This window comes from Nicotiana tabacum, chromosome 1 (assembly GCF_000715075.1).
Source record: "Nicotiana tabacum cultivar K326 chromosome 1, ASM71507v2, whole genome shotgun sequence".
NCBI classification, from domain to species: Eukaryota; Viridiplantae; Streptophyta; class Magnoliopsida; order Solanales; family Solanaceae; genus Nicotiana; species Nicotiana tabacum.
In genome coordinates, this window is record NC_134080.1 from 89,254,733 (window position 1) to 89,275,852 (window position 21,120).

The 21,120-nt window shown below is 38.4% G+C and overlaps 2 protein-coding genes across 2 annotated transcripts; both read left to right on the plus strand.

The window, feature by feature from the left end:
* Positions 1-2,668: 2,668 nt before the first annotated feature.
* LOC107799316 (uncharacterized) lies at positions 2,669-3,499 on the plus strand. The gene has a single exon (XM_075220262.1). It carries the CDS (start codon positions 2,669-2,671, stop codon positions 3,497-3,499), a length of 831 nt encoding a protein of 276 aa, XP_075076363.1.
* A 3,890-nt stretch (positions 3,500-7,389) lies between these two features.
* Positions 7,390-10,834, plus strand: LOC107830693 (uncharacterized). The gene is made up of 5 exons (XM_075220271.1): positions 7,390-7,436; positions 7,527-7,840; positions 7,899-8,007; positions 9,097-9,372; positions 10,514-10,834. Exons 1-5 carry the CDS (start codon positions 7,390-7,392, stop codon positions 10,731-10,733), a joined length of 966 nt encoding a protein of 321 aa, XP_075076372.1. The 3' UTR covers positions 10,734-10,834.
* The last annotated feature ends 10,286 nt before the right edge of the window (positions 10,835-21,120 follow it).

A 21,120-nucleotide genomic window follows, 5' to 3' on the forward strand; every position in this document is an offset into this window, starting at 1 on the left:
CTACAAAATTGGTCTTAAAAGAACACCATTCTCATCACAAACAACCTCTCCCTGTTTTTTCACTAATTTCTTTATCAAGAAGTTACAGATCTTAAGTCTAGTTTTATTACTGTAGCAACACATCTCTCTTGGTAAATTATCTTGCAGATATTCGATCTTGATTTTGGCTACTATTAATGTAGCAGCAAGTCTCTTCAGTGTTTTAAAACTTTCTCGCAAAGTATCCAGATTTTGAAGAAATCCTTGTAGTATTAGAATCGTCCTTAGTGTTCTGGGTTGTTTTAGGGTAGACTATCACACAGTGCTGCCATGGCCAGTGGCCAGCCACCCTCTCACGTTGGGCCACCTCCACAACCACCCCCCAACATTACCCAACTTTCTAATGGCACAAAACCTATGGACTATGCAAATGTTGTAAAAGCTACGAACAACACTTCGACAATGCAAGAACGTGCAGCAGTAGTTGAGCCAATTCCTCCAAGACAAGCCCATATATTTCAAGGACAACAACTGTACGATTTTCTGAAGCAGAAGTTGAACGCATCAATTTAATGGAAGGTTTGCAACTGGCTGTTGTTTGCAAATTTTCATACGGATGGCCGGATATCAATGAAATACGTCGCATTGTTCCTTTACAGTGTGGTATCAAAGCTGAATGCAACATTGGATATCTACGTGATAGGCACATTTTGATTCGTTTTTCATTATGGAAAGATTATGTAGACTTCTCATCAAAAGGTGTGTATTATGTAAAGGATAAGCTTGGAAATGAATATCAATTAAGAACCTTGATTTATGATGCTAAATTCAAAGTTGACGAAGAGACTCCTAAGGTAATGGCGTGGATCTCTTTCCCTAATCTGCTGCCTACTTATTTTGTAAGAGAATGCTTGTTCGCACTAGCTTCTGCAGTCGGGATACCCCTCCAGTTGGACTTGGCTACTGTAAAGAAAATAAGACCTAGTTGTGCTCGAGTGAAAGTTTTGGTGGACCTGCTAACAGACATGCCTAAGAAGGTTCGATTAGACATTATTAACGAGCCTACTGGAGATATTAGAACTGAGTGGGTGACTATCAAATATGACTATCTACCCAAGTATTGTAAGGAATGTAAGCTTCAGGGCCATGATGTTTTTGAATGCTGGAAAATTAATCCTGAACTAATGCCTAGCAGATATGATGAGAAGAAGGCTTCAACTCATGCTGTAGTGCAGCCCAACAAGGACAACAAAACAAACAATGCTCCAATAATGGCACTTAAAAATGGGAAAGTTGTTGGAAATCAAGTTGCTCAATGGAAGGAGGTCAAAGATAGGAGAGTGCAAGCAAAAGAGAAACAGGCATCAGCTTTAGCAAATACTGGTCAAGAAATCGTGCCTATAAACAATCAAAAAGGAATTACACAGCAAGTTCAGACAACAAACAGTTTTGCATGTTTAGAAGTGGAAAACAGTGAAGAACTTTGTACAAATCAGTTCATTGACAGTGTTCTCCGAAAAAATCATACAGTTGCGGAGAATGAGTCAAAAGAGATGCATTTTGATTTTTCCACTAGACAAATGGTACAAAAGGTAAATTCACCTAGTTCATCTAGGAGACCAATAGCTATGTCAGAACCAAAGAAACTGAACCATGCAGCACCTACTTTCAATCCTACAACAATAAGAAATCATGCAGCAAACAGGGAATCAACAGCAGATTGTGTACAACAAGATTTGGGGAATGAGCAGCATTTTGACAATTACTCAACTGCCCAATGGGTGCAAGAAGCATTCAAAAATAATGTAGTTCAGGCCATCACCTCATGTCAAGACCTTCCTTCACAGGACACCAAAGTTGAACAACTTTTAGCAAACATTATAGAGAATGAATTAATTAAAGATACAGATTTTGAGAAATTCAGGACCAATGAAAAAGATAAATGGGTAGGAGGGAGATTATGGATCAACCAAACAGAGGAAATCTTAACAGATGGGCAGATTCCAGATACAATGCATAGTGAAAAAGAATTTGGAGGAAATGAAGTGGAAGATGAGAATCAAAGTTTTAATTGTAATGCCAATGCAATCAATATTCAAACCATAAGTGAATGCACAAATGCATCAGAAGAAAAGACAAAAGAGGGGAACATCAATATTATAGATCCAGGAGGGACTTCACATAATAATTTTCGTAATGTCTTGAAGGAAGCTGAAAATAAAGACAACAACCAACAGAAAAAGTCAGACAAGAACCAAGAGAAGACAGTGCAAGTCTATGCAAGAAGTGTTATACAATTGAGCACAGGGAAGGATGTAGCAGGAAGTGCTGTTCCATCGAACAATACACAACTGTTGAAAAATGAACTTGAAGAAAAAGATGTTGAACTTATCAATCAGGAAAATGATGCTGAATTTACCAATCAGGCATACGATGTTGTGACATCAAAAGAAGCAATAGAAGCACATGACCAAGTTGGTCACGCAGAACTTAAAGGTAGAGACATGGATGAGGAATCCACTTCACAAAATTTCCTTAATGTTGCCAAGCAGGGTGATCTGTCGCCAAGGCTTATTGATATAGTAAAATCTGCAACAAAAGGAAAAAAGAAACAGTCAAAATAGACTTCTACTGTCCCAGCCAGTGGATTACAAATAAGGAGAACACTGTCCAAACCCCAAATCATTTAATGGATGCAATTATATGGAATGTCAGGTCAGTAAATACAATGGAAGCATTTGAAAGACTGATTACAATGCACAGAAAACATCACTTTGAGTTCATAGGAATCCTTGAGCCTATGCAACAGTCACACAAAATGGAGAGGTATAGAGCAAGAATTGGGTTGGCACAGGCTGTGGTGAATGTATCAAACAAGATTTGGGCTTTTATTGATGAAATATTTGAGGTTACTATTCTGTATAACATGACTCAACAGCTGACTTTGAGATTAACGCACACTGAAACACATGTTGAGCTCATCCTTACTCTAGCTTATGCCAAATGTGATCGCATTGAAAGAATTGAACTATGGGATTCTTTGTATGTGATGACATCAGATATGACAGTACCATGGCTAGTTGGAGGCGACTTTAATGTGATATGGGATGAGGAAGAAAAATTTGGAGGCTTACCAGTTTCTCTCATTGAAGTAGATGACTTTAGGCACTGCATCAATACCTGCAACTTGACAGACTTGGGATTTAAAGGAAGCATATTTACATGGTGGAATGGAAGATCAGAGAAAGACTATATTTTTAAAAGATTGGACAGATGTTTGGGCAATCATGAATTGCAACAGACTTTTCCTGGATTGGAGGTAACTCACCTATCCAAAATTGGGTCTGATCATTGCCCAATGCTGCTGAAATGTGATATAGAAACTCCTCCAATTAAAGAGTCATTCAGATTTCTTAACTTCTGGACTAAGCATGAAACCTTCAAAGATTTAGTAAAGGAGAATTGGAATGCTGATTTTAGTGCTAACCCTTTCTGCATTTTTAACTACAAGTTAAAGTAGCTTAAGAAAGCACTATCTACCTGGAGCAGAGCTACATATGAGGATATATTCCAGAAGATTGCAAGCCTTGAGGAGGTAGTCCTGGTTCATGAAAGACATTTTGAAGTCAATCCTACACAGATGAATAGACAAAGATTACAACAGGTACAAGTTGAAATGATTAAATATCTTGCGTTAGAGGAAGAATTTTGGAGACAAAAAGCTGGCATGTTATGGTTCAAAGATGGCGATAGAAATACTAAATTCTTCCATGCTCAAGTTAATGGGAGAAGGAAGAGACTGAAATTATCAAGGATCCAGAATAGCCTTGGTAACTGGATTGAAGAAGATCACTTAATAGCAGAAGAAGCAATAAGTTTCTAGAAGGATCAATTTGCTGAGAGTGCAGTCCCAAATGATTTCAATATTCTAAATCATGTACCTTCAATGGTAGATAATGATCAGCATGAAAGATTGATGGCATTGCCTTCCAATGAAGAATTGAAGAGAGCAGTTATGGGGTTGAATGAGGACTCAGCTGGTGGACCGGATGGTTTCATTGGAGCATTTTACCAAACATGCTGGGAAATTATTGAAGAAGATGTTGTCCAAATGGTCAAGGCTTTCTTTTGCGGTCAGCGACTGCCAAAGAGTGTTACGCACACAAACCTGATTTTATTATCAAAGAAAAAAGAAGTTATGACCTTTGTAGATATGAGACCAATCAGTCTTAGTAACTTTGTTAACAAGATTTTCTCTAGGGTTATTCATGAGAGATTGGTTGAATTACTACCAAACATAATCTCAGAGGAACAGGCAGGTTTTGTGAAGGGCAGGAGCATAGTTGAGAACGTACTGTTAACTCAAGAAATCATTACGGATATCAGGTTGAGAACAAAAGCAGGTCCTAACGTTGCGATTAAGCTTGATATGGAAAAAGCTTACGACAGGCTATCATGGCTATTCCTGACCAAAATACTAAGGAAAATGGGATTTCCTGAAGCTTTTATTGGCTTGATCTTTGATTTGATTGGGAGCAATTGGTACTCTGTGCTTATAAATGGTCAGCCTAATGGTTTCTTCAAATCATCGAGGGGAGTTAAACAGGGTGACCCTTTGTCACCAACTCTATTTATTCTAGCAGCAGAAGCACTTTCTCGGGGTTTGAATTCACTACACACTAATCTGTATTTCTGTGGATTTGGAATGCCAAAATGGAGCCCAAAAATAAATCATCTATCATACGCTGATGATACAATCATTTTTTTCTCATCTGATGAAACTTCGTTGAGACTTGTCATGGAGGTTCTGCAAGCTTATGAATCATCATCTGGTCAACTGGTGAACAAAACCAAGTCAGCCACATACCTGCATCATTTAACGGATAATGAGGTGATTAACAAGGTGGAAAGGATTACAGGTATACAAAGACAAGGTTTCCCTATGACCTATCTTGGTTGTCCTATTATTTATGCAAGAAGAAGGGGAGACTATTACAAGGGATTAATCACCAAGGTTATGGACAAACTTCAGTCATGGAAAGGCAAACTTCTGTCTGTAGGAGGCAGAGCTGTTTTAATCGCAAATGTCCTGCAGAGTATCCCAATTCATATGTTGTCAGCAGTCAATCCTCCAAATTATGTGATCAACAAATTACATAGCATTTTTGCCAAGTTTTTCTGGAGCAGCAATGTCGGAGGCAGCACTAGACACTGGGCGTCTTGGACTAACCTGTGTATGACTTTTGACGAGGGAGGCATAGGCTTCAGGTCCCTGCATGACGTATCGAAGGCACTTTTCTGCAAATTGTGGTGGAATTTCAGGACTAAGCCCACTTTATGGAGTGCATTTATTTGTCAAAAGTACTGCAAGAAACTAAATGCAGTAATTGTACCTTGGAAACGTGGATCACGAGTGTGGAGAAAAATGCTAGAATGTAGGGATTTGATTGAGCATCAAATCTACTGGAAACTGAGAATGGGATCAGCTCAATTCTGGTTCGATAATTGGACTGAGATGGGAGCCTTATATTTTCAGGTGCCTGCAGAGTTTGGTACCGATGAGGATATTCATAATGTCAACAATCTGGTTGAAAATGGTATGTGGAATGTGGATAAAATTTTTGAGAGCCTACCTGAAGATTTGGCAAACCACTTTGTGCAGAATATTAGACCACCAACTGAAAGTTCACAGTTAGATACTCCTTTCTGGATACTTGAAACAAGGGGACATTTTACAGTAAAATCTGCATGGGATTACCTGAGAAGAAGAGCCAACCCAAAATTAGCTTACAAGATGATATGGGTAAAAGGTTTACCTTTCAAGATATCATTTTTCCTGTGGAAGGTGTAGAAAGCAAAACTGCCACTTGATGATTTCTTGCGTAAAATAGGATACTCCATGCCATCTAAATGTTGGTGCAGCACTGATCCTAAGGAGGAGTCTTTAGTATATTTGTTTTTCACATCCAATGCATCTAGAAGTGTTTGGAGTTACTTCCTGAGGAGAGCAGGAATTGCATTAGATGGGTTGTCATTACATCAAGCAATTACAAAGTGTTGGACAGCACCAGTAGTACCTAGATTGAAGCCAGTTTTACAAGCTTTACCTGCATGCATTTTATGAGAACTTTGGAAGAGAAGAAACAGTTTGAAATATGGAGAAGCAGTGTCAGTGAGCATAGTTATTTACCAGGTGTCATCTACTTTGCAAGCGCTGGTCCAACTGAAAAAGCCAGGACTACATGTGCCTCACAAGTGGCTGGACTTACTGACAATGATGGAGCAATACACACCTCGACTGAAATATGATAAAGTGTTATAGGAATTTCCTTCAAGAGGATGGATCAAAGTGAATACGGATGGAGCATGTAGAGGGAACCCAGGGAGGAGTTCAATTGGTTTCTGCATAAGGAATGAGGCAGGTGATTTGATATATGCAGAAGGAAGAGAGATTTCTGAAGGAACCATTAATGAATCAGAAGCGGTAGCTATTGTGGAGGCTTTGAAGATGTGCAAATTTTTTAATTATGGCTGGATATGGCTGCAGACAGATTCTTTGCTATTAAAGAACATTATAGAGGAATCATGGAAGCCTCCATGGTATATTACTGAACATGTAGAGGAGATTTTAAGATTGAAGGAACAAAGTAACATCAAGGTCACACACATTTTCAGAGAAGGGAATACATTAGCAGACCATCTTGCCAATTACGCCCTCGATGAAGGAAATACTGAGTGCCATGGTTTCTGGGATCTGGACTCAAAAGGAAGGAGGATTATTAACGAAGATAAGATGCAATGTCCTTACATAAGAGTGAAAGTTGCAAGGAATTAGGAGGAAAAGAGGATTCTTTTTGTTATCGCACTCAAATCATTCTGGAGGAGAGTTTGGATAGCAATTTTTCGAATAACTCTGTTCACTTTTTTGCAGGTATTTTATCGAAGCTAAAGCCTAATCTTATAGTAGAATCTGAAATGGTGGTAGGAATGCATTGCATTCAAACCACTGGGAGGACATTAAAGATGGGTTTACGCACTTTCACAATATATCTCACATCAAAGGGAAGTAATGCAATAGCATGGGAAATAAGCTGAGCATGTATTTTTTAAGAAGATTTTGAACATTATCAGAAGCCAAATGAATTGGAGTGTGCAACGGCATAAAAAGGATTTGAGCAAAGGACTGAAAGAAATCAATAAAACATGCGAGCTGGAAACACAAGATACATATGCTTTCATTAAAGATGGGCTTACTCACTTTCACAATATATCTCACATCAAAGGGAAGTAATGCAATAGCATGGGAAATAAGCTGAGCATGTATTTTTAAGAATTTTCTAAGGGTGCATTATGGAAACGACTGGTTCTTAAAAATCTTTTAATGTGCACACATGGTTTAATGTGGAAGGCATGGCAGACAACAAAGGCTGTCGAGCAAAGGAATCACATGGAAAGGTGTAATACACATGGAAAGTTATCTAGGATACATAAAAGAATGCAATACTCTAGGATGATGGTACTATGAGATATAATTCTTTATGCTTCAGCTGTATATGGAGCTCACATGCTTCTGGATTACCCAGCACAAAGCTGTCTCCATTGATAAGCTCAAGGAATCAAAAGGAGCACAGCAAGGATAGAAGCTGCAGATCACGCACAGAACCAGATGACATGCACGCACATGCACGCTTTCTGCTGTCCATCTTTATCGAACGGATGCTGGCAGCTGGGAGGCTCGAACAGGGAGGCATTGTGCGTTCTGTGCGTGATCGAATAGGGAGGCAGCTGGGAGGCTCGATTCCATGCTGGCAGCTTATCGAACAGGGAGGCTCGGCAGACCCAATGGAACTGCACGCCAAGAGTAAATCGAGCTCACGTGCTTCTGGATTACAAAGCACAAAGCTGTCTCCATTGATCAGCTCAAGGAATCAAAAGGAGTGCAGCAAGGACAGAAGCTGCAGATCACGCACAGAAGACATGCACGCTTTATGCTGACCATCTTGACGAACGGATGCTGGCAGCTGGGGCGTGATCGAACAGGGAGGCTCGACAGTCCCAAAATGGAATTGCACACCAAGAGTAAATTGAGGAGAGCATGCGAGGAAGCGTGTTTGAAACAAAAGAGAAAATAAGTGTCGAAAAAAGCTGGAATTGATACAAACAACTAGGAATTTTTAATAGAAGGAACGTTGCATTGTGCGCTGTAAAAGCCTTTCACATGCACATTCTTGGATGCAGACTTGTATTTCAAAGTTTAATAGCATTAATGTGATATCAATTTTGAGTGCAACACTCAATTTTGATAATAGGCTATTTGTTAAATTCAAACTTTATTTCCTTCATTTCGTAGGATATCATGACATTGTATTTTGTCTTTTATCTTGTTATAAATAAAACTAACCCCAGGCGTTTGCCTAGCGGATTGAAAAAAAAAAGAAAAAAAGAAGAAAAAGGACAGAATTATATAAATTCACCTTATCATATTTGTATAGGAGTATTTGATTTCTGAGAGATAAAGTGAATAATAATAAGAGAGAAAAAGTAAAGTTACAGATCTTCATATTTTTTTGTTTGCCACAAATCTCCGTTTCCGCCGATCTTTTCAAAGCTCAATCCCAAAAAAGCGTCACCATTTACCAGCCTTCCATCCTTCAAAGATCCGATCAGATCTCTTTCTTTCTCTCTCTACGCTTCTCGCACTGCTGTTTTCCTTCTCTCACTACCTGTACCTACATATTGTGTATCTTTTGTATTATACTACTTCATTCTTGAATAGAAGTCCATTGGATTTTCTCAACTGTGTAATCTGTGTAATTTCTTGTGTAAAAGGAGTGGTCTTGGTGTAAATAGGTTTTTTTTTTTGGGGGGGGGGGGGGGGGAATTGTTTGATCGTGAGCTAGGGTTTGTGAATTTCACAAATTGATAAAATTTGGAGTTTTATTTGTTTTTCCCGCTTTTTTGGTGTGTTGTGAGTGTGTGTATGAGGATTTGGTGTTGTTTTTGCTTCGGTGAAGAAGAAGAAGATAATAACAAGGGTTACAAGAAGAGTATCAGGGACCTGATTTTGGGAAATAACAGCGAGGAATCGCCGGATGAAACCCCGGCATTTGACTGAAGGGCGGTTTTTGACGGCGTTGATGTTGCCGGCGCCGGCGCGTCGAGGCCACGCGCGGATAATGTTGGTGTCCGGAGGAATGAGGAGATTGATTTTGATATCAACTGGTTACTCAGTGACGTGGAGGCGAGGAATGGGAATTACAGTGGTGAGAGAATGTTGAATGTTAATTTAAATTTAGGGTTGAGTGAAGAGGCTTCTTCGCCCTCAATAGTGCTGAAAGAGGATCCTGATTGTGATTCCTGTAGTAAAAGGCCCAAAGTTAACTCCTTTTCGCTGTAAGACCTGCTTCTGCGCCTTCATTTGCTGTCTTTTGTTATTATTTTTGTTTGAATTAGTCGAATTATGGAATATTGGAGTGAAATCGGCCAAAATCGAGAATGAATAACAACTAGGCGTAGTTGTTGTTATAGGGCCAGCTCGATAATTGCTGACACTCAAGAGTCCCTCAAATGCACGCTTTTGGGTTGTTATATACAGTTGTAATTAAAGTCAAGCCTGTTTCGACTTTCGAGTTCACTGAGTTATGGAGAAAGTACATTTTAGCATAGATGTTCTAGGAGAAAGAATATAACACTATACAAATTTTTTAAAAGCATTTTACTTAATATTTGGTAGAATTATTTCTAAAGCTACTTATATTATGGAATTTCAAAATGCAAAGAAAAATTTAGCTCTTTAATTTGATAATAGACTAATTGTCATTTGAAGTGAGGCCTAAATTCAGGCGTAAAGCTAAAAAAAATGAGTTTGTGATAACATGCTTTTTGGCACACTATTATTAAGTATTTTCAAAATATTCGAAGACGTGTTATCACTTCATAAAAAAAAAAAATACTCGAAGAAGTGCTTTTTCACTCAAAGCTCTTATTTCTGCTGCATTCCTTGATGATGCCAAGTGAGCTAACATGCCTTTAGGTTTAAAAAAGGTCATTTTACTATTTTATATTTTTCTGTGTTAGTGGGGTTTGTGGGAGCGATCATTTGTGGTCGTCACAGTTTTTTGTGCTAACTTAAAGAGAAGTCTAACAAGCTTCTTATATAATAGCGAGTTAAGTTACACGAGTCCTTGGTCAAAACCTCGAGTATAAACTTAATCTGAAATAAGTATTTCTAAATTTGAGGTTCTTTTGAATTTTCGTTTAGCAAGTATATCTGACGCGGACCTCCTTAATGAAGGCTAAAGATTGTTACATCCTGAAGTTGGTACCCTGTTTTTATGATTGGCTTATGTGCTCATTTTGAAATAAAGAGGTACAGAGATCTAAATTCTGCCATTAGTGATCTCCCCGTTTCTTTGTGTTTGGGGATATTTTTAATGGAAGTGGCTGAGCCAAAATACAATTTGGACTGGTTTGAACTTTAAAACAAATTCATAGCTTTGCTTGTATAAAGACTGGTTTATTGGTATTCTTGCAGGGATTGGGACAACCACTTGTTGCAGGAGACGAGTTACCTTTGTCCTATGAACGAGGGTGGTGGAGATGTGAGTTTGTCCAACTTTCTTGATGCTACAGATGATAAGGGGAAAGATATTGGCATCTCAAAAATGGAGGATTTAGATGTGCGGATGGATCTTACTGATGACTTGTTGCATGTGGTATTTACTAGTATATATATATATATATTAAAGGAATAAAGTTTGCAGTGTGGTTAAGCCAAGTGACTAGCTATTAAGAAGTCTTTTGGCAAATTTAGAATGAAGAAATGATTAATTAATGAAAGCAAAATGAAAATAAATTAATTCAAAATTTGATTTATATTCTCACACATACCTTTCTAAATAGATTTTGAAAGCTTTCCAAAAATAAAGATTTCTAATTAATTGTTATTCACTGTCTACATGATAAGTTTTAGTTTATTTCATAATTTTTATATTTTTGGAAATAATACGTAAAGAAATAAAATGACAATGAAAATATTACTACAACATTTAAATATAATGTGTTTAAATAATCTAAAAAATATTTTTCTATGATTAATATTTGAATTGAGTGCAGTTAATTTAAGTTTGAAAGCATAACATAATTTGTTTGAAAATTGCGATTCAATTTAGAAAATAGAATGATAAGAATTATTTGAATTTGAGATGAGATTCTTTTTTTGGAAATATGAGAAGAAAAATCATATTTTGGAATATAAGAGTTCGATTCACGTCGGGTCGGGTCGGTTCCTGCTTGTTGCTTGATCTCTCAGATATAATTGACACCATTTGATCCTTCACCTCCTCTTCTTGGGACTTCACGAGAATGTAACTCTCCAAGACTGAATCAATTGTAGATTGATGTTACATCATCTTCTTAATGATTGTTCCTCTTATTCTTTTGGGTCTAATATTGAGAAAATTTCATAGAAATAATGATTCTGCTCTATACGTGAAATTGTGTTCACGTTCTACTATCTTGATTCTTGATTTTGGTAACTGATAAATGCTAACCATCTAACTTATGAATCACTTAAGCTAATATATATGGTGCAGTCAAATGACTTCCAATCAGATACACTTCACATTAGATGTTCCTGATGCATCATCTATTAAAATTAAACGATGTCAAGAATTTTACATTTGGTACAGTTGCACGTTTCCAAAAAAATTACTTCTACGTTCCATAAGTTGTCAATATTGACTTACCAAAGACAATCACATCTATATAAATAATCTTGATTTCCATCTACTGGTTTAAGGAGCTATCGGAGCATCATTTGCATTTATCTTCTTTTAATTTCCTCAAGTTCAGTTTTTATGTCATTTTTTTTGTTTTTTTAATTCTCTCTTTGGTGAATAAGATAATCTTAGTGTCACCCTTTTCTATGAGTTATATTTTAAAATGCAAATAACTTTCCTATTTCCTTTTACCAGATTGGGACTTGGGACCTGTCACCTGTGGAAAGAAGATAACGCCTTAGATTTAGTTGATCGGTGGGGACTTTAGTGATACTGATATGTATACATGTAATACACATTGGTCCACTGTATCTGACAGGAAATTAATGTCGCATATACAACAACAACAATCCAGTATAATCTTATTTAGTGGGATCTGGGGAGGATAGTGTGTACGCAGACCTTACCCCTACTCTGGGGTAGAGAGGCTGTTTCCAAATAGACCCCCGGCATCCTTCCCTCCAAAAACTTCTCACCTTGCTCTTGGGGAGACTTAAACTGATAATCTCTTGGTTGGAAGTGGAGGTTGCTTACCACTAGAGCAACCCCTCTTGTCCAATGTCACATATACATTAAGAAGTATTTACGAAAGGGAAGAAGAGAATATAAAACTATAAGTATGTTGAAGGTTACAACTTACAAATATATATACCACTACTAATTTTTTAAAACTGAAGAACTCAATCACTAAAACAACATATGTTGGAATTTGGCTCTGAAGCTTATTTGACCTAATAAGAAGGGAGAACCTTCAGATTGGCTCGAGCTAGTGTGCTCAACTGAGTTATGGTAGCACGGGTAGGTGCACAAGGTATTAAACAGTAAATTCAGACAACCCCAGAGCAGTTTTTAGTACGTTCGAGGACGAACGTATGTTTAAGTGGGAGAGAATGTAACAACCCGATAGGTCATTTTGAGCTCTAGCGCGTCGTGTGACAGTTTGAGGTCATGAGTAACTTCATTTAAGGTATTATCGCTTGTAAGCGTGGTCGAAATTGGAATTTTGAAAGTTCAGAGTTGATTTGTGTTAGTTTGTATGAGTCTACCAAACAGTAGAGTACCTGGTCCTCTATGAGGTTGTACTGAGAATGCTAATAAAACAGTAAGTAAATAAGACACGAGATTTTTACGTGAAAAAATCCCACTCAAGGGGACAAAAACCACGACCTACACTTGTAGGCTTTCAACTTCACTAACTTGTAATCTCACTATTACAAGCCACTTTGTAATAACTCTATTACAAAGACTTCAACTTAACTAACTTGTGATACTCTTACCACAAGCCACTTTGTTACTCTCTAGTTACAAAGTCTTTAACTTATGGCTAACTCTAGTCACAACACAAACTTGGAGGGTTTGTGATTTTTGGGTTTTCTAAAACACAGCTTCTAAAAAAGCAAGATAGGAGTTACAATGAAGAACAAATAATAAGATTACAACTCAATTACGGATATACATAGACTCATTGTAAAACAGATCCTTTAGTGGAGTTGTCTTCTTGTTCTTGACACACTTGTGACTTCAATGCTGGGTGAACACTTTGCTGCTTGAGAGAATATCACTAAATACTCAAGTGAATGTATTGTGTCTTGCACTAGGTTGTTATACTATAAAAGACATCACAATGGTGGTGTCAATTGTTGATACACGCTTTTTCCCAATGAGAAGTGACTGCCACACTATTTGTTGCACTGTCATCTGTACAGTATATAGACAGTCACTTTCTGCATATGCGTTCCAGCTATTGTTGACTTGTACTTCTGTCAGAGAATACCAAGAGATCAGGTCCCTGTTGTGTTCCTCTTTGTAGTAGTTCATTTGCTGAAGATCAGACTAGACTTTGTTCATTTGAGATGTGTACCAAGTGAGTCAGGTTCTCTATCTGGTTCTTAACAATAAGTTTGTTAGATCATCAAAACATAAGAAGCATAAGGTAAAGACATGGAGAACCCATCAATTTCCCCCTTTTTGATGATGGCAAACTCAGACATTGATAGTATTTATTTTAGAGCAGAAATAACCAGATGAGGACCAGAAACTTCACAAGTTCCCCCTGACTTTTTGCTTTTGATTCCCCCTTAATCAGATCCCCTGTTTTTGCATCAATTTTCACAAGTTCCCCCTGACCTTTTGCTTTTGATCCCTCCGTCCGTTGACTATACATATATCTACTGCATATCACTACTATCTATCTTTTCCCCTTTTGGCATCATTAAAAATACACAAGCAGGCAAACAACATAAAAAAGTCTAAAACAACCAACTCATGCCACATATGTGCACACAACATGATAGAAAAGAGAAGCCAAAGGAAAACAGCATTGTACAGACAAAAAAAAAAGAGGAGCTGTTTCATTGATATTAACAATGGACTGAGCAAAACAGGAGCAGTAATGGTGAAGTCCAACATACCATCAGTAAAAAGAGAAGGCAAACAAATGTAGAAATAGCAGCCACAAAACATCACAACAGAAGACACTAGTCACTAGTGGGTTTCTAAGAGACACTAGAAGAGGAGGACTAGGAGAGAGAAGCAGCAAGGGTTTTGAGAACCAGGTCCAGTCGGGCATTGGCAGACAACTTTTCTTCAAGCAGTTTTACGCGAAGCTTATCATTTTCCTTTATTAGGCGAACAACTTCTTCATTAACGGAACCGGGCCCTTTAACCGCTTGACTGAGCTGAGTTTCTAGTATGGCATTCTGCGCCCTCAACCTTCGAATCTCTTCAGAAGCTGCATTTTGAACATTGATCAGCTGAGAAATGGTCGAGATGCTTCCACCAACCCTTTCTACGCACTCACATTCTTCCAAGGTGGTTTTAGAGAAGGTTTGCTTGCGTGTTCCCACTCTAGGATTACCCAAGGGAACCTTGTAAAATTTAAACACTTGAGTGAGGAGAAAGCCATATGGTAGCCCATGATTTCCACCTTTAAAGTTTGCCACCTTTTGCATATGATCTATCATGATTGCTGGCAGATTGATTGGAACAAACTCGTCAATAGCCCCCATTAATACCAGATCAAATTTTGTAGCGATATACCGCCTCTCAGAATGAGGCAAGAGCACCTTATTGACCAGTTCAAAGAGAAGCTGATACTCAGGAAGTAATACCTTCTTATGTACCTGTTCCCCCTACTAAATAGCTTGCTCTTTCATGATAACTCTCCTAAAGCTGACACCACAAACACCTTTGACTGAGGACATTCCTTCACATGGAATTTGGAGAACCTTCCCAATGCTAAAGTGTCAAGTACAATGTCTACTCCATTTACTAGCACACATATGTGATCTCCCTCAACAGTGAAGAGAGATGCGTAGAAATTTTGTACCTCATCCTCGTACACCAAAGGCATACTCCCCTGAAATAAGTGCTCCCATTGCTGAAATTCCACTATCTCCAGAATTTGCCTCATACCAGCCATCTCTGAAATTGCTGCATCAAACGTACGACCCCACAAGAGTTTCTGAGTTCTTAATCTCTCCTGCCAAAGACCACTGTCACTGGGCATGGTCTTTAGAGAACCAGGTTCCCCTACAGTTTCCCATTTTCGTTTTCTAGATCCTTCAACAGACTTCCCTTTCCAACTTACTTGCCCCACAGTATCATCTTCAGACATAGCTTGCTCATCTAGACTTTTCTTAGACTTACTGCTGCCCTTCACGGGTGCTCCACTCTGTTCTCAATAGCTTCATCGGAAGCTTCATCCACAGACTTTTGCGCTTTCATAGATTGTTTTACTAAGGAAACACATTCCTTTAGAGCATCTTTGCCAAAGTCACCTACTGGAATGCTCTTGTCAGTAACAACTTTCCCTTGATTCATCAACCTCTTCTTTCTTGTCTTGACACTCTTCCTACTTTTTTGTGATGTAGACTCAAACCCCTCTTTCTGCTGCAACCTAATAGAGGATGACTTGGGAGAGGATTCTAAGGATTTAGGATAATCAAAAGGTTCAGGAGTGAATTTATCCTGAAGAGAATCAGTTCCTCCAGCAGGTTTTTCTGGGACATTTTCATGGATTAGAGACTCGAAGAGTACCATGGTTCTTTCATTGCCTAGGAATGGAGTTTCTTCCCCTCGATACTCAGATAAGAGATAAGTTCTTTCATTCAATAGGCTTTCAGCAGCGATAGCCATGATATTATGCGATGCTTCCTTTTCTGGTGACTCTGAGGGAGCCACTAAGTCCAAAGGAGAAGAGTTCAGATACTGATCAGGATCATACTTAGAGACCTCTGACACCTGAGAGGTGACCCTTTATGAGTGTTCTTTGGTAGGATCAGAGGAGTGCGGAGACATGGGGTTCTCAACACATGGAAATGAGACAAAATTTGATAGAAAAGGAGAAACAATAGGAAATGAGGAGGAAAAAGGTGTGGGTATAGTAGTATTGGAAGGAGTGGAAGAGTGAATTTTTGAAAATGACTTTAAGGATGATAGAGAGATGAGAGTGGTGTAGATGAGGGAAGAAGGAAGCGATTGTTCGATTGCCATTGTAGGAGGATTTGATAGGGAAGTTGAGTGAAAAAGAAATGGGGAGAGAATCACAAAGATACAAAAGGGATGAAGGTTCATGACTTGCTGTGAGAGTGAGAAAGAGTTTTATGGGAAGAAGGGCTAATGATGAGAAGAGAGAGAAACGGGTTCTGAACAGTCCTGAAAACGGCGGTAGGTTTGTGAGAAAACATTATTGTGCAGAGGGGATGGAGGGATTTGAAAGACAAGACACGACATACAGATTTTGAAAAGTTGGATGATGTGGCAGTTGAATTAATTTTGTTAACCCCTTTTGAGAAAGCATGCAGAACAACACATTACTACTAACCTGTGGTATAGGAACCTGATGCCCGACCAGTTTTTGAAAAAGATTTTAGCAGCTCTTATTTCGCAATTCATAATTGCACCTTTAGCTTCTATGATCGTCATTCGTGTTCACCTGCAACGGTATTGATATGAGTTAGGCTTGGCTAGAAAACACTTTAGGTCATTTTACCTAAAGGTGATTTTCATAGCCAATTGATGGAGAATCAGGTTCTCCACTTGGCTTCAATACCCTCAGCTTCACCTTGTTTCTTTCAGAGAGTTCCCTACGCAAGGCTTTGGTGAAGATATTTGGAATTTGGTCTTCTGTGCTGCATGACATCATACAAATCAACCTTTTCTCCACATTGTCCTTCAGAAAATGATGCCTCACATAAATGTGTTTAATCCTTTTGTGTTGAACTGGATTCTTGGCCAAGTTGAGTGTACTGATGTTCACATAGAAGAGGCACCCAATCGGTTAATACTCCAAAATCATCTAGTTGTTGCTTAATCCAAACGAGTTGAGCACCATAGGATACTGCAACTACATATTCTGCTTCAGCCGTTTCAGGGACCACTGAGTTTGCTGCCTTGTGCACCAAGACATGATCATAGAAAGTGGCCATTCTAGAAGTTCTTTTCCTGTCCACAAGATGACCTATATAGTTAGCATCAGCACACCCAATGTGATTTAAAGTTGTCACCTAAGGGGTAATACAGGACCAGGTCTTGTGTTTCCTTAAGGTATCTCAAAATTCTTTTGGCAGCCTTCAAGTAAGATCCCTTGGGATTTGATTTTGGGTTCTTGTCTAGATCCAGAATGAAGGGGAGTGATTGTGTTATCAAGTAGATGGGATCTTGTTAGTTTGTATGAGTCCACCAAATAGTAGATTACCTGGTCCTCTATGAGGTTATGCTGAGAATGCTAGTAAAACTGTAAGAAAGTGAGACACATGATTTTTACGTGGAAAAATCCCAACTCAAGGGGACAAAAACCACGACCTACACCTGTAGGCTTTCAACTTCACTAACTTGTAAACACATATTACAAGCAACTTTGTAATAACTCTATTACAAAAGATTCAACCCAACTAACTTGTGGCACTCTCACCACAAGCCACTTTATGACTCTCTAGTTACAAAGACTTTGACTAACTTGTGATACTCTCACCACAAGTCACTTTGTCACTCTCTAGTGACAAAGGCTTTAACTTATGACTAAACCTAGTCACAACATAAACTCAGAGAGTTTACGAATTTTACAAGAGGATTCCTAATCAACGCTTCTGGCTATGCAGTTTAGGAGATAAAATAAGAACAATCACAAAGTTACAACTCAACTATGGACAACAAAATACTGACTTTAGGACTGGTCCGTAGTATCGTTTAACTTTGTTCTTCAAGCTCGTGAGACTTGATTTCACTATTTTGCAAAAGGCTTGAATGAGAAACAGAAATGTTCAAGTGATGTTTTGATATAAACTCATTGTTGATACACATTGATGACATCACTTGAAATGATGTAAGCACTTTAGTTGGTCAAGTAATAAGTGGGCACTGAAATAGTGCAGTACAGACAGAAACAGTGCAGGCGGTCACGTCGCTTCCAGCTGTGTCCAATTGACTTTGTACCGCTATGAGGGAACTACAAGGGTATCAGGTCCTTGTTTGGTTTCCTATCTCCTGAAACTATAGCAGTTCACATTTAGCTAGAATCCGTTAATCTTGTAGTGTAGTCCAAGTGTGTCAGGTTTTCTATCTGGTTCTTAACAATAAGTTTGTTAGATCATCAAAACATAAGGCAAGGACATTTAAGTTAGTTTTAGGAACCCAAGCAAGTTTGGGTCCCTTGTAGTAGGCAAGAGGATGAATAAGAGCTCTCTTAGTCCATGCAGGCAATGTGCACTTTTTGTGAGTGGAACCTGGTCTCTCTTTTGTAGTCACTTTTTTAGCAAACACTTTTTTTTTCTGAACAGACTGAACCATGGCCTGATAGGTTTCTTTGAAGTGCCCATTATTCCCACAGTGGGTACAAAGCTAGTTATCAGAAATAGTGACGTATTTGCTGTGAGGGTTGTAAGGAGTTTTCTCCCTTTGGAACCCTATTCCATGCTTGTTTCCACCATTATTAGTGTACATGGCAGTAATAGCTTCTGAGGACCAGGTCCACTTTAAGGAATTTTCAAGATCATTTTTTACTCTTTCCAGATCAGTTTGGAGGTGCTTGTTTTTCTCAGTTTCAACACACATCCTAGTTCTCACAGCTTTCAACTCATTTTGAAGCCTAATGTGTTCCTCACTGGCTATCTCTTTTCCTTTTCCAGGATTTTCAGGTTTTGAATTAGTCTCTGGTCTCTCTATTGTTTCCCTTAGGTCTGCAATTACTGCCAAGAGATCATTTCTTTCTTCTTTGAAGTTTTCAATGGTTTCCTTATGGTTAATAACTACAGCTACTAAGTCATCTCTAGTTTGCTCAGATTATCCTAGTTTTAAGGTCAAGAAATCCCTATCCTCCACAAGACTATGATAGGCATCAATCAATATAGCTAAAGACATGAGTTTCTTAGAAGAGTAGGATTTCAGATTTCTCTGAACATCCCTGAAGTTTACCTCCTTGTTGTCACCGTCTTCATCATCATCTGATTGGGCCATCAAAGCAAAAGTTGAGTCATATTCATTTTCCTCACCTTCAACTGCCATTATGGAACTATCACTAGCATCAGTTTCATCTTCAGATTCACCAGAGGAATTTTCTCATGCTGCAAGAGCATGTTTCATCACACTGTCAGCATATCTCTTTCTTTTGAAGTCCTTTAAAGGAACCGGGTTCCTCTTAGCTGCCTTTTCAGGTTTGTTCTTAGAGAATTCTTGCTTCAAGAGAGGACAATCTTTGATGAAGTATCCAGGCTTTCCACACTTATGACAGATATCATAGTTTTTTGGTTTGCTGGAGCTGCCCTTTTTTAGCATTTCTCCATTTCTTCTAACCATCTTCTGAAATTTTTTGGTTAAGTAAGCCATGTCACTGTCTTCCTCACTTGACTCATTGCTGTCAGCTTTGAGTACCAGGTTCTTTTCTTTCTTTGGTTCTCTTCTTTCACTGTCTATCTTTCTCTTCATCTCGTAGGTCTTCAAATTTCCAACCAGCTCTTATATGGTCAGCTCCTGCAAGTCCTTTGATTCAGTAATAGCATTCACCTTGCTTTCCCAAGGGCTAGGCAGAATATTGAGGATTTTCCTCACTAGCTTGTTTCTAGGAATGGTTTCACCAAGTGAGCATAACTCATTTATGATGGAAGTGAATCTTGTGTTCATATCTTGAATAGATTCATCGTCCTTCATCCTGAAGAGTTCATACTCGGTAGTGAGCATATCGATCTTAGACTGTTTTACTTGGGTGGTTCCCTCATGAGCTGTTTGCAAAGCTTCTCATATCTCCTTAGTAGTGTCACAAGCGGAGATTCTATTATATTCTTCAGGTCCTATTCCACATACGAGAATCTTCTTGGCATGAAAATTCTTCTCCATCGTTTTCCTATCTGTGTCGATGTATTCTTTACTGGTTTTTGACATTGAAAATGAAAGTTCTTCCAGTACCTTTGTTGGAACGTAAGGACCATCACATATGATATATCAGAATGCTCAGCCATGATAAAATCATGCATTCGTCTTTTACACCACCCATAGAATTGTCCATTGAACCTGGGTGGTCGGTATGTAGATTGACCTTCTTCAAAATTTGGTGGAGCAGCCATAAGGATCCTTCCTAGGTGTTAGCCTAATAGGAGGAACCTGCTATGATACCAATTGTTAGTTTGTATGAGTCCACCAAACAACAGAGTACCTGGTCCTCTATGAGGTTATGCTGAGAATGCTAGTAAAACTGTAAGTAAGTGAGACAGAGGATATTTACATGGAAAAATCCCAACTCAAGAGGACAAAAACCACGACCTACACCTGTAGGCTTTCAATTTCACTAACTTGTAAACACCTATTACAAGCCACTTTGTAATAACTCTATTACAAGGGATTCAACTCAACTAACTTGTGGCACTCTCACTACAAGCCACTTTTTGACTCTCTAGTTACAAAGACTTTAACTAACTTGTGATACTCTCACCACAAGACACTTTGTCACTCTCTAGTGACAAAGACTTTAACTTATGACTAAACCTAGTCACAACATAAACCCAAAGAGTTTATGGATTTTATAAGAGGATTCCTAATCAACACTTCTGGCTAAGTAGTTTAGGAGATACAATAAGAATAATCACAAAGTTACAACTCAACTAAGGACAACAAAATACTAACTTTAGGAACTGGTCCGTAGTAGCGTTTAACTTTATTCTTCATGCTCATGAGAATTGATTTCTCTTTTTTGAAAAAGGCTTGAATGAGAAACAAAAATGTTCCAGTGATGTTTTGATATAGACTCATTGTTGATACACCTTGATGACATCACTTGAAATTATGTAAGCACATTAGTTGGTCAAGGAATAAGTGGGCACTGGAAACAGTGCAGTGCAGGCAGAAACAGTGCAGGCAGTAACGTCACTTC